Source organism: Triturus cristatus, chromosome 8 (assembly GCF_964204655.1).
Source record: "Triturus cristatus chromosome 8, aTriCri1.1, whole genome shotgun sequence".
Taxonomy (NCBI): Eukaryota; Metazoa; Chordata; class Amphibia; order Caudata; family Salamandridae; genus Triturus; species Triturus cristatus.
The window spans coordinates 108,552,097-108,566,108 of record NC_140591.1 but is presented as its reverse complement, the minus strand read 5'-3'; the positions used below and the strand labels follow the sequence as shown (position 1 = coordinate 108,566,108).

Here is a 14,012-nt window from a genome sequence, read left to right as displayed (position 1 = left end):
TGTCTTAGTGTCCCAAAAAGAAAAAAACTAGGAGACTGCTTTAGCTTCAGAAACCTAAATATGATTTTTTTTTTAAGTATTGTATTCTGTATTTACTAAAAAGCAATATAGATAATAAAAACATATGTGCTGGGTGGTAGTCACGGAGTAGTGCCCCAGTCAATACAGAGTGAATTTACACCAATACATGAAGCTCTAGTCCATTTTGCACCCAGTAGAACCTTCCCAGCACAGCATTTGGTCAGCATTTGGGTCGCGGTCTCTTAGAACGTAATGCAGATGTAGTGTTTCCGCCCCGTATTTTCATAAACGCTTGAGGATATCGAAGTCTTTTTTTATATAACATTCTTGGAAAACCTGCAATTCTTACGGCTCTGGTCTTCTCCCCCTTGCCCTGAAGGCCTTCCTGCCCTGCAGTGAGTCCAGGATATCCATACTAAGATTCCCAGCGTTTTACATGACCGCTTCTGATCTGGTCTTGAGGGTTCTGGGGCTGTTTGGGCTCTTGGCATCCTGCAGTCTACTGGTACTTCGCGCCCATTCTCATGTGTGACCCTTTCAGTGGAATCTGTTGCATTTGTGGGCCCAGCTCTAGTATGCAGGTAAGGACCTATTCTGGTGGATGGCAAACACCAAACTGAGGTGTGGCAGACCATTTTCCATGCCCCATCTGGAGCTCACAGTAGCAGCGGATGCATCATCTCTGGGCTGGTCACTTGGACGAGGTAGCTATGAGACTTCTGGTCTTTGAAGAAGCAGCATCACCTCTTAAACCTTCTGAAACTGCTGCTCATCCAGCTGGCCTCAAAGACTGTTCTTCGTTCTATCGGGGGCGGGTCAATCCAGGAGCTGATGGACGACCCCTATGTGACACTGCAACAAAGCATGGCAGAGTGGGGTCTCATGCTTTCTGTCTGGAAGCTCTGAGGCTTTGATGATGGCTGGTATTTCATGGAATGTCCCTTGCTATCAGTCGCCTGCTGGCATCCCTCAACATCTGAAAGAAACACGTTAGTTAGATTCCTCACCTTAGAATATCCCCAGGCGTCAGACTGGATCCGGAAGATTTTTCGTCAGCAATACCCCTTGCGCGTCGCTAGGCGTCGTCTGCGGCTCCGCGTCCGTCGTCGGCGTCGTGCGCCGGGATGACGTCGTCGGAGTACTTAGACGCCGCCCTCGCGCGCTGACGTCAGTTCTTCTTTTTTCCGCGCCAGTAAGCGCAGATCCGGGAGAGCTACCCCTTTTAGTCTTTTTTGACTAAATCTTTTTTGATCATTTTTGATCCTTGTCTGTCGACATCTGGTGCCGGTAGGATGCCTGGGTTCAAGGCTTGCGAGGATTGTCATCGACTGATGTCGGTGACCGATCACCACCGCCGGTGCCTCTACTGCTTAGGCCCCGACCACGACGCGGAGTCGTGCAACGACTGTCAGGCCCTGACTTCGAAGGCTAGGCGGGAGCGGTCCCGCAAGCTTCTCGAGCTTCGCCACTCGGCTCCGCGTCGTGCGCGATCCCGGTCCAGGAGGAGGTCCAAGGATCGCTCGCGGAGCCCTAGCCGACGCCACCATCGATCGTCGGGCTCCAAGTCGTCGGGTAAGTCCAAACACTCTAAGAAGTCCAAGCGGCGACATCGCTCTTCGGACTCCCCTCGCCGGTCGCGCGACTCGGCCGAGGGTCCAAGTGGTTCCACCCCCGCGGCTCCGGCGGAGCCGCAGGTGCCGCGTCCGCCCCCATACCTTCCGGTCCCTGGGGCTGACGCGGCGCCGGCGGAGATCAGTGCCTTCCTCTCGGCCATGAGGAGCCTGGCCCCACCGTCGACGCCCGCTGGCGCGCCTTCGGGCCCCGCGGACTCGACTGGGCGACCTCGCGTGCCGGCGGCTCCGGCCCCGGCGCCGTCGACGACTCCGGTCTCGACGCCGCAGGTCCCCGCGGGGCCCTTGCCTGGGCCCCAGTCGACGCCGGTTGACCTAGTCACTCCTCCACCGGCGCCGACGCCTGAACCACCGACGCCGTCACCGGCGCCGCCGACGCCTGTGACGCCGACGCCCCAGTTTAGCCCTCATCCGGACCCGTTGCCGGCACGGCGTCCGCCGACGCCGCATCCGACGCCGCTTGAGTCCTACCATCTCTACAGTCCGGTTCCGATCATTCCTCCTGTTTATCAGGAATCGGAAGAAGGGGGCGACTGGGAGGGGTTCGAGGACCCTCTGGCTGTTCAGTCACAGCTTTCTCAGGACTGGGCAGATGAACTGGGGGAGGCCAGTGGGCTGGACACCTCGCCAGACACTGGATTCACTTCTCCTCCGACCGTGGCTTCGGAGGAGGGTGCAGCATTTTCTGTGGTGCTGCGCAAGGCGGCCGAGGCCCTTGGGCTCGAGTTGCCTGCTGTGGCTGTGAGGACTAACATCCTCACTGAGGTGCTTCAAAGCTCAGCAAGCTCCACTGAGCCTCTGCTGCCGTTCAACGAGGCCCTCACTGACGTTCTGCAGGGCACCTGGTCCAAGCCCTCCACAGTTCCTCCTGTGGATAGGAACGTTGCCAGGCGCCACCGCCCTGCTCCGGGCGACCCCAGTTTCCTGTCCCAACACCCCACCCCCGAGAGTCTGGTTATCCAGGCCTCTACTTCCCAATCCTCCTTCCCGACCGCTCCGCCGGATCGGGATTCCAAGAGACTCGAGCAGTTCGGCAAGAAACTGTTTTCGTCCCTTAGTTTGGGCCTGCGGTCCTTAAATACCGCCTGTCTCTTGGACCGTTATTCCCATTCCCTGTGGGATACGGTGGAGGACGTGCTGCCCCTGTGTCCGGAGGAGGTCCGGACGCGTCTTACCCAGGCTTTGGCCGATGGGAGGGATGCAGCACGGCACGCCATACGATGTGGGCTTGACACCACGGACTCGCTGGGTCGGGCGATTTCGACCACGGTGGCGCTCCGCCGCCACGCCTGGATGCGGTCCACGTCATTTTCCGGGGATGTCCAGACCACCCTCATGGACATGCCCTTTGATGGCACTCGCCTGTTTGGTGAGAAGGCGGACAGTGCGCTGAACCGCTTTAAGGACTCCCGGGCTACGGCCAAGTCCTTGGGCCTCTCGGCTCCGCGGGCGCACACCTCCGCTTTTCGCCCCTTTCGTGGCCAAGGAAGGGGCGCCTCCTCACGTCCGCAAAGCCACCAGCCGCAGAACCAACCTGCGCGCGGTCGCGGACGTGGCTTCCGCCGTGGCGGAAATGGAGGCCGACGTGGTCAGCCCACTTCCACCCCTGCAGCATCCGCCTCAAAGCCCTCCTAGTCCGAGCTTTCAGGCCCATACCACGCCAGTGGGCAGCAGAGTTCGCCATCACCTGCTCCACTGGCGGTCCATAACATCGGACAGGTGGGTGCTGCAAATCGTCCGAAGGGGCTACTCCCTCCCCTTCGAGACGACCCCTCCAGCCATGCCTCCGCAGCACCACCGTATCTCGGGGGATCATTTGCATCTTCTCCGCGAGGAAGTTTCGGCTCTCTTGGCCAAGGGGGCCGTCGAGCGCGTTCCGAGTCCAGAAGTAGGTCGTGGTTGTTATTCCCACTACTTTCTGGTTCCCAAGAAGGGCAAAGGGGGCCTACGCCCTATCTTGGACCTCCGGAACGTCAATGCCTTCCTCCGAAAGGAACGGTTCAAGATGCTCACGTTGGCTCAGGTTTTAGCTGCCCTAGACCCTGGAGACTGGATGGTAGCGTTGGACTTGCAGGACGCATATTTCCATATCCCCGTCCTGCCGGCCCACCGGCGTTACCTGCGGTTCACGGTGGGCCAAGAGCACTTTCAGTTTACCGTGCTCCCCTTCGGCCTCACCAGTGCCCCTCGGGTGTTCACGAAAGTGATGGCGGTGGTCGCAGCTCATCTGCGCAGATCAGGGGTTCCAGTCTTCCCCTATCTCGACGACTGGTTGTTGAAGGCGGGCTCGCCCCGGGCAGTCGTCTCCCACCTCCAGACTACGGCGGATCTCCTGCATTTGCTGGGGTTTTCCATCAACGTGCCGAAGTCACACTTGAGTCCCTCTCAGAAGCTCCTCTTCATCGGAGCGGTTCTCGATTCGGCGCAGTTCCGGGTCCATCCACCGGAACAGCGGGTCCGGGATATACAGGCCCTGATTCCCATCTTTCGGCCTCTATCCCGGGTTTCGGTCAGGCTAGTGTTGCGGCTTCTGGGGCTGATGGCTTCCTGCATCCTACTAGTGCATCACGCCAGGCGGCGCATGCGGGCTCTGCAGTGGGACCTGAAGTTTCAGTGGGCCCAGCATCACGGCAACCTGTCCGACCATGTCTTGATCTCGGAGGGCACTGCACAGCAGTTGCAGTGGTGGCTCACGGACCGCGAGTGGGTCAAGGGCAAGAGCCTCTCCCTTCCCCAACCAGAGCATGTCGTAGTGACGGATGCGTCCCTCCTGGGATGGGGTGGCCATATGGGAGAGGCGGAGATCAGAGGCCTCTGGTCTCCGGCGGAGTCTCGTCTCCACATCAACCTGTTGGAGTTGAGAGCGATCCGGCTTGCACTGAAAGCCTTCCTTCCCTCTGTCAGGGGAAGTGTCGTGCAGGTGTTCACGGACAACACCACCGCCATGTGGTACTGCAACAAACAGGGCGGGGTGGGGTCGTGGACCCTTTGTCAGGAGGCTCTGCGCCTCTGGACATGGCTGGAACACCAGGGCGTCACCCTGGTGGTTCAACATCTGGCGGGCTCTCTGAACGCCAGAGCAGACGAACTCAGCCGCCGGTGCATGATGGATCACGAATGGCGTCTGAACTCCGAAGTGGCGCACGGCCTCTTTCAGCAGTGGGGAGAGCCTTGGTTAGATCTATTCGCCACCGACGAGAACGCGCAATGTCAGCAGTTCTGCGCGTTGGAATTTCCAAGGCGGCACTCGCTCGGCGACGCTTTTCGTCATGAGTGGAGTTGCGGTCTGTTGTACGCCTTTCCGCCTATACCACTTCTGCCCAGAGTGCTGAAGAAGATCAGGCGCGACCGGGCCCAAGTCATCTTGGTGGCTCCGGATTGGGCACGAAGATACTGGTATCCCGAGCTACTCAGTCTGTTGACCGATCCCCCGATACGTCTGCCCCTTCGGGAGGATCTTCTGTCGCAGCAGCAGGGGACGGTCCTCCACCCGAACCTGTCCAGCCTCCACCTCCATGCGTGGAGATTGAGCGGCGGCAGTTGATGCCATTTGACTTGCCTCCTGAAGTCTGTGATATCATTCTGGCAGCCAGGCGTCCCTCCACAAAGTCGGTATACGCCTGCCGGTGGAACAAATTTGTGGCATGGTGCACAGCAAAGGCTGTGGATCCCCTTTCCGCCCCTCTTTCTGAGGTTCTCCTCTTCCTTCTTTCTCTGGCCCGGCAGGGCTCTGCCCTGGGCACTCTGAAAGGTTATCTTGCTGCCATCTCCGCCTTCTTGCGGCTTCCTGATCAGCCTTCTCTTTTCAAGTCCCCTGTGGTTACACGCTTTTTCAAAGGCATTACACACACGTTCCCTCCTGTCCCCTTTGTAATGCCTCAGTGGGACTTGAATCTGGTATTGACATTCCTGATGTGCGCTCCCTTCGAGCCTCTTCACAATTGCCCTCTTCGTCTTCTAACTCTAAAGACTGCTTTTCTGGTAGCCATCACCTCGGCTAGACGGGTGAGTGAGCTCCAGGCTTTATCTTCAAAGCCTCCTTTTCTGTCTGTTCATCCGGACAAGGTTGTCCTTCGGCCTCGTCCCTCCTTTCTTCCTAAAGTGGTGACTCCGTTTCACCTTGGGCAGTCTGTCACCTTGCCCACCTTCTTTCCGCCTCCGCATCCTTCCAAAGAGGAAGAGAGGCTCCACCGTCTGGACCCAAAACGTGCGCTCTCCTTTTATCTGGACCGCACAAAACAGTTCCGGGTGGACGACCAGCTTTTTGTTGGGTACGTGGGCGCTAAGAAGGGGAAAGCTGTGCACAAAAGAACCATCTCTCGGTGGGTCGTTTTGTGTATAAAAATCTGCTATTCCTTGGCTAAAAAGGACCCTCCTGTTGGGCTGCGCGCCCATTCTACTCGGGCCACGGCGGCTACTACTGCCTTGGGACGGGGAGTCCCTTTGCAGGACATCTGTCAGGCGGCGACGTGGGCTTCGCTACACACGTTTGCCAGGCATTATTGCCTTGACAGCCAAGTCCGGAGGGATGGCTTCTTTGGCCGTTCTGTCCTCCAGGACTTTCTGGTGTGATCTTGGTTCGCAGACCCACCACCGGGGATGGTATTGCTTGGGTATCTATTCTAAGGTGAGGAATCTAACTAACGTGTTTCTTTCGGATGAACAAGTTACTTACCTTCGGTAACGATGTATCTGTAAGAAACATTAGTTAGTTAGATTCCTCACCGACCCTCCCATCCTCCCCGTTCTGCGAACTGACATCTAGGGTTAAGGTTATCCTTTTCAGGCCCCTAGATTTTATTTTTGGCACCAGTGTCGGTCTTTGCATGGCTCTGCGTTCCTGGCGCGGAAGGCTATGTACAAGAACTGACGTCAGCGCGCGAGGGCGGCGTCTAAGTACTCCGACGACGTCATCCCGGCGCACGACGCCGACGACGGACGCGGAGCCGCAGACGACGCCTAGCGACGCGCAAGGGGTATTGCTGACGAAAAATCTTCCGGATCCAGTCTGACGCCTGGGGATATTCTAAGGTGAGGAATCTAACTAACTAATGTTTCTTACAGATACATCGTTACCGAAGGTAAGTAACTTGTTCATCAGGGCCGAAATACTCAGCAGACATCATCTTGCCGATTATGATAGGCGTCTGCAGCCAGAGGTGTCAAATGGTATTTTGCTTGGTAGGGTATATCCTCGGAAAACCAATTTTCTACCTCCACAATACGCATCATCTATCTTTTTGTGCCTCTTCAAGAGTGTCTGTGAGACAAGGTCTGCCTTCAGTGAGTCTCCGGCCTCCTACATTCATATCCGCCTCTGCCGATGATGCCGTGGGTCCTCAAGAAAGTCTTTTGGAACTGAGCACAGCTGATCCTTCTGGTCCCAGACTGTGCCAGGAGGGTCTGGGTCTCCGAACTGCATTCTCTGTGTATTTGCCATCTACTTCGGCTACCTCCTTGGTTGTATGTGCTGTCCCAGCAGCATATCCGTAAGCTGCACCTGAACCTCCACAATATACATCTTTTTGCGAGGAGACTGAGCAGAACCAATTATGGGGCTTTGATCTAATCTCCAAGGGGGTTGATGTAATTTTGGATAATCATTGCTCCTCCACCAAACACATTTTTTTGCGGGCCGCCATTACAGGTTTGTTTCCTGGTGCAAGGAGAAGCAAGTAGATCCTGTGCCTATCCTAGATTGTCAGTCATACCTATATTTGCGTTATCTTTGGCCCATCAAGGCTTTGCTGTGGGTTAAAGGTTACTTCTTGGCCCTTTCAGCCTTCCTTTGTTTGCTTGCTCTGACCTCACTATTCTAGTCACGCTTTGAAATGGGTTTCTAAATGGACATTCACATACGTTTCCTCTTGCCCTATTCATTATACAGGACTGGGCGGTCAATTTGGTTCTAATATTTTTTTTAATGTATTTTCCTTTCAAGCCTCTTTATAGTTATACTTTGAAATTCCTAACTCTGAAGGCCGCGTTTCTCACTACGATCTCTTCTGAGTGTCGCATCAGTCCGCTGCAATCCTTGTCAGTTCAGCCTCTGTAAACTACAAGTTGGTGCTGAGAAGCGTGCATGCTTTCTCTTAAAGGTGTTGTCACCTTTCCACATGGCACAGTCCATCATGTTTCCTTTGTTCTTTTCTCCACCACTTCCTTCTAAGGAGGAGAAAAGACTACAACAGTTGGATCAGTGGAGGGCCGTTCATTTCTACATTGATGGACTAAGAAGTATTGGTGGATGATCAGCTGTTTGTTGGGTTTTCTGAGGTGAAGAAAGGTTGTCCAGAAATGTGGATTATCCTCTGCATCAAACTATTATAACCTGGCCAAAAAATCTTCTAGAAAGGGTCTGGGTCATTCCACAAAAGGAAAGGCCGCGACTACTGTTTTAGTTCAGGGCTTTCCTGTTTTGGGCATCTTCCAGGAAGTCACTTGAGTGACTTCCTGGAAGTCACTCTGGTGGAGTATTCCACAAGACTGAGAGCTGACAAGACGTGCTGAACTACAGATCACGTAAATGATGCGACTGGCTTAAAACCCCAAATTTATTGAAGACATCATCCTTTTACCTCAAAAATCTTCAAGGTCTCCTCCTGATTCACCAGGACTACAACTTTGACTGAGAAAACCTTCTCGCCCGCAGATATTAACCAAAATTTGCACGTGGACTGTATACCGATCTGCACTGTCCTGAGGAAGACCCGCCGTGACGCTTATTATATTTTGCGCAGTACACGGGGTCGAAACGTAGACGCACCCTTATATGTCTACATAATGCTTCTGATCAGACATTAATTCACATAGGATCTTGTAGCATATGTGAAAAACCATAAAGACATATCAAGAAATAATGTACATTTCTATTCTACTTATTCACTTTTACTGCATTTGAAATAGATTGTATATACTATTTATCATCACATGTCACTTTATCACCACAAGTCACCAATATTTTGCTCTTTTGAACTTGGGTATTATGACAGCCCATAATACTTTATTCCCTTAAATTACCAAATTGCTAACTTTTTATTGGTGTGTGCTTTTTTCCTCATTTATCTGATATCTGTTACATGTAATGAATATTTTTTGAACTTTCTAAAAGAAATTAGAAATTCCCGACAGAACCATTGTATTTATATAATACGCCCACCCAGGTTCTGAGGGACACCGGGTCACCCCATTATTTTTGCTCACCTCCTTGGATAGGGCATTGCTTGGGTATTGATACAGAATGTAAGAAATCCGCAGTTCGTAGTTTCATCTACTGCACTATATACCTTTAGCAGCAGAACGAAAAGTAATAGCAAATTGCTCACCCCCTGCCTACTTCCCTGTTCTGCAGAGTGGACTTTTGGTAATTAGTAAGGTATTAAGTTAGCTGTCTCACCTTCCAGTAAATTATCAATTCTGCTTTCTAGGATGCGGATGGTTGAATAATTAAACTTCTGTTCTGTGTCCTGCTGGGAGGCAGGACGGAATCACAACAGACGTTGATGGTGCCAACATCCGGCACACAGATGCTATTGCAAGTGCTCCTGAACCCAGTGTGGCATCTGGGGAGCTTAACAAGACTAGGGATCTGTGGATAGGAAGTGATTTTTTTTTTAAATATCTGTGCGGTGCCTGGTCCCCTACTGGGCTACGACGCCTACTCAGTGAGTCTGCTACTGTTTAGAAACTTAAATAATATTAACAGATTAAGAAAGCATATATACATTAAAACATTTCTTTTAGAATACTCAATATAAATAAATTTGAAATTGGAGGATGAATATTATATTTATATCATAATCTTGATTTGGGGGAGCAGCACATGTACAGCAAAAGGAATGGAGTACAATCGGTGGCCCCAAGTGAAGCACTGAAAAAAGATGATAAAAAAGAGAGCATGCATTTGGAGCAAAAAAGACAAATTGGTATGCAGGAGACCAACGTATCACGCCATCTTTTAGAAAGAAAACTAAATTTTGAAACGCTCCAGCCCTCCAATTAGAATTTAGATTTTTGCATATATTTTTATTTCTGAATTACATAAAGTATTCGATGTACACTTGTTTCTATATTTTTGTGTATTGTTTTGAGGTACAAATTAGATACATTTCTTAGGTGGGGTGCCTGGCTTTCAGTGGGGGGGTCAACATAAATCAAAAGTGAGGGATGATTGACACATCTGTGGGGAAAAAAAGCATAATCCTACTACCTAAATATAGGTGTGAGTTAGTGACATGTTTTGGAGGGACACTTTAAGGACAACTGGCATCAGAGTAGTCCCCCCCCTAGGAGTTCACTCTAGACTATTTCTGAAAATGTGTGCAATACCAAAATCTCTTTACTATAAATAACATGAAACAATATGAAAAGGTGATTGCATTTCCCATATCAGGACTGTGTAGAAATACTGATTGTGCCTGTATTTTTTGGGGGTGCTGGTCGAGACGAGATTCTTCAACCTTTTCCCAGAATCTGTTTGTCCAGTGTATTCCGTTGGGGTGCTCTGAGTCTTCAGGCGTATGTAGTTGCAAAAAACGTAATTAAACATAGAGCAGGAACCAGGCATGATTATGACAGATAAACAACAGTAGCAGGTCACTTTACTGAAATAATTTAGATTCCCCACATATAAAAGTGGTTGCATTCACTTGATGTGGTGCGTGCAGATGTATACGGTATCCAGACAGATTATATTCCCCTAGCTTAGCTATGTTTGATTGCTCAGATAGGATGAAAGGCTGTCGCCGAAATTTTGGGGTAGTTCATTTAAATTAATTATATAGTTGAAATTCTACCTAACGGAAAGGTTCAAATTCGTTCAAGCGGCATTCGTAATGCTGTCCAGAAAGAGAGAACATAACAAAACCGTCGCCGAATGGAGGCTAATGTGGCCATTCATGTTTGAGCTCCCATGTGTACCTTGGTTCGGTGAATAAATTAATTCTGTGGGTCTCGGTTTCTTTTTCCCCCAGTGTCTTTCTTGGGCAGTGTGTGATAGGAATGTTACCCTCAGTTCCTGTTGTAACTCTGGTTCCATGTCGCTTGCAGGCCTCCCAGATGGGCACGACGTCCATGGTTCAGTACACAGCCCTCATCAGCGCCCGCCTGGTGCTGTTGACGCTCTGTGGATGGGTGCTCTGCTGGACGCTGGTCAACCTGTTCCGGAACCACTCTGTTTTAAACCTTCTCTTCCTCGGCTACCCGTGAGTATTTTTTTCACCTTTTGTTCTAATCCATGTTCCCTTCAATGTATATTGTAACTTCACATCGGTGCTCTTCCTAGGTTTCTCATTCTCATAGTCAGATTACACATTTCACCCTCGCTGCGGGGTCCTCCACTCCTTTTTGTAGCTGCACAGGCGCTTCCTCTCCAGTCCCACAACACTACGCTGCTGTGGTGCTGCACCCAGAATTCACCTCTGATCCCAGCTCAGTGCTATACCTGCACGCTCCCAACTGTGCTCCACTGCAGTGTGGTTGTTCATGCCCCTGAATTATTCTTTGTAAGACATCTGGAGCCACCTTCAAGGTAATACGTTTTCCTGGTGCTGCTCGGTGAAGGTGTGTCTTTCTTTCTCTTAAGCCTTGGCTTCAGTCTCACCTTTTCTTGAGGTACAGTTTTCCAATTGTCCTTCTGATGGACTTCAAGTGACTTTCCTAGAAAGGATTTTAGTGCCTGATCATTAGGCCCGCTCAGTGATGGAGGCCCTCAAACAATTGGACCTTCGCTCATCCTGTTCCTTGGATCGTTGGTCCTCGGATCACTTTGTGCCTCCAGATCAGGGCATTTGGGTGGAACCAAAGGAGATTGAAGTCCTTCCCTCCCTAGATCTTACTTAAGTGTATCTCCAAACTCATTAGGTCCCTTTGTTGTCCTGTACTTTAGTTGCAAAATATCAACCACAGAATGAAATCAAAAATTATCTGAAATCATAGGGTTCTTTGCCACAAGCTCAGTTCAAATGTCCCCTTGGAAATTGACTGTGATCAAGATGTGTGGACCTTCACAGTTTGCAAGTGGGCACATGTCAATAAGGCCAAAGTGCTTGTCTCTTCTTATGTAATTTAGTATTATTAACGTGTTCCTGCATTCTTATTGGATTTTTATCAGAATCAGGAGATCTAGTTCACGGTGTTCCTCCCGAGGCAGTTGTCTAAAGGGTGCATGGCTCTATACATTCTGTATATTAGGAGAGCTTGCACGTTTAACCAGAATCGTTCATAGTCTGGATGCACTTCTGACAGAGCTTATGGCGGCTTTGGCCCAATTAAAGACTTTTTTGTTGTATCTGTACTAGATTCTTATTCTCTCCATGGGTGTCTACGTGACATACCTTTCAGGCGAGTTGCAAGGTAGACCCAGAGATAGCCCCACTTTTTCAGCAAGCTCTAAGCTATTGTTTAATTGTAGAGAAGCTGTTCTTTTTGGTAAAGCCAGTCTTAACCATAATCTTGCTTGAACTCTTAACATCCAGTAGATCCCCTTTTTAACTGCATGTCTGCATTTCTAATTTGCTCTCTAAACATCTGCCTTTGAGTGCACAGGAAAGGAAGGGATATGAAGGCTCGGATGCGCAAACACAACGGGTGTGGCTTATAGAAAGACTGATCAAGCACGGTTTACTTTAGTCAATAATGTCTTCTGTTTCGTCACCTATTTAAAGAGGCTGAGGTCTATGTGGAGCTGGAGAAGCAGCGGCCACTTCATCACTGAATCTTGGAATATCAGAAGGCGGTGTTTCAGGATCTCCAGTATCTGAATGGTCGTTCATTAAAGTCAGGTGTGTCCTGTTCCCTGCAAGACTCACATAGTCTGCGGAACCTGATCTTCGTTCTTCGCAGCCTGCATGTCGGTGCCATTCAATTGTGTAATAGTAACATCTGTTATTTACAGCACTTAGAAATGGCAGAAGTATGGTATGAAGCACTACGTAAAAGCACATTAATACTGATGTGGGTACATGTAGTTTCAAATTGAGAATACACTGTTATATGGTTCCTTCGAATTAAGTAGGACTGTGTATCTGGACAACATAAACGTCAAAATATGGGGAATCATATCAAACATATATTCAGAAAATGTTGCCCTAATTCCTCGCTAGCTCACAGTGCTCCACCCGGACCACTAACCTTACCAGGGTACCAAATGGTCTTGGCAACCTCGAACACGACCAGTCTTATTCCCCATGGAATTCATGGAAACAGATCTACCCTCTCGCTGTTTGTTTTTGCATCAAGGTAAACACAAGAAAGATGCACATTGGATTATCAAACATTTATTGAATCAATCGTAATCCTGTATAAAAAGCGTGTACTGCAATTATTAGGCCGATGAAACAAAGCATTGTAGCAGCAGTATGCAAATGGGGATAAAAAGAAACAGTTCAACCATGATAGCATTAGTGTGTGATTATACTCCTACCTAACACTACCTACACCATTGAGAGCATAGATGGAGTACCCTCTGCCAGGTCCTTTGGATAGCCTAACCCCCATAACTGGGTATGATGTAACAGGAAGTCGATCCGGTGTGGAGCAGGCTACTGTCCTTTGCAGGATAAAGGTCAGAGTCAGCAGGGCTGCATCTCAGTCACATTGTGTCTCGTTGCAGGATAATCCCAGCCCAGGTGCTCCCGTGCCGAATGTAGCTCAGAGGCCGTTTATATATTAAAAGCACTGCTCCAATCACACTGTGTCAAAGGTGCAAAGCTGATGCGATGGTGTATCTAGAAGGCTAGAGCGGTCTCCAACCGGACAACGTAAATGTAGGGGCATCGCGTTCTGTGTGCCCATCCTTGGACAGAGTGTACGAATAACATGATAATAAAACTTACCAAGAAGTGAACTGTATGTGCAACTACTTCTCAGTACATCGAGTACGTTTGACGAATGTAAAAAGTCACTTATTAAAAGCAGCCAAGGTAAAACGTGAAACTAGAAATGTAGACCTAAAGAAAGCCCTCCTAAGGTAATCTGACAACAACACTTTGTTGCGTACTTTCGGACAATGTGTAGTTCAGAATTGGTCGGATTTTGAGATGAAGAAAAATAGTGCAGTTTGCCCAGAAAAGAATGACTCTATTGACACTTTCTGAATAAGGGTTCGGAAAGATGTCAAGTTCCCATCCAGCTTGTTTGGGAGCAGCAGGGCTCCACCAACTGGTTTGTCTGGTTTGGTAGAGAAACTGTTCTGGAACAAACCAGTAGTTTTTTGCTTTCACACTGGTTCCAGAGAAGTATTGGCTTGTTTTCTTTTAAGATGATTGTAAAACCTTGCTGTTGAATGTGGCTTGCCTGATGGTCTTTTTTTATGTCCAATAATAACAGGATTAGGGAGTGTAGGTGAAAAGCCCTACACGG

The 14,012-nt window shown here is 49.9% G+C and overlaps 1 protein-coding gene across 1 annotated transcript in view; it reads left to right on the top strand.

The window, feature by feature from the left end:
* The window catches only part of TMEM39A (transmembrane protein 39A), a 224,400-nt gene that overhangs the window by 177,103 nt on the left and 33,285 nt on the right, over nt 1-14,012 (top strand). The window contains exon 5 of the mRNA XM_085621131.1: nt 10,701-10,855. Coding sequence (XP_085477257.1) covers nt 10,701-10,855 — 155 coding nt within the window. The remainder of the gene's footprint in view (nt 1-10,700; nt 10,856-14,012) is intronic.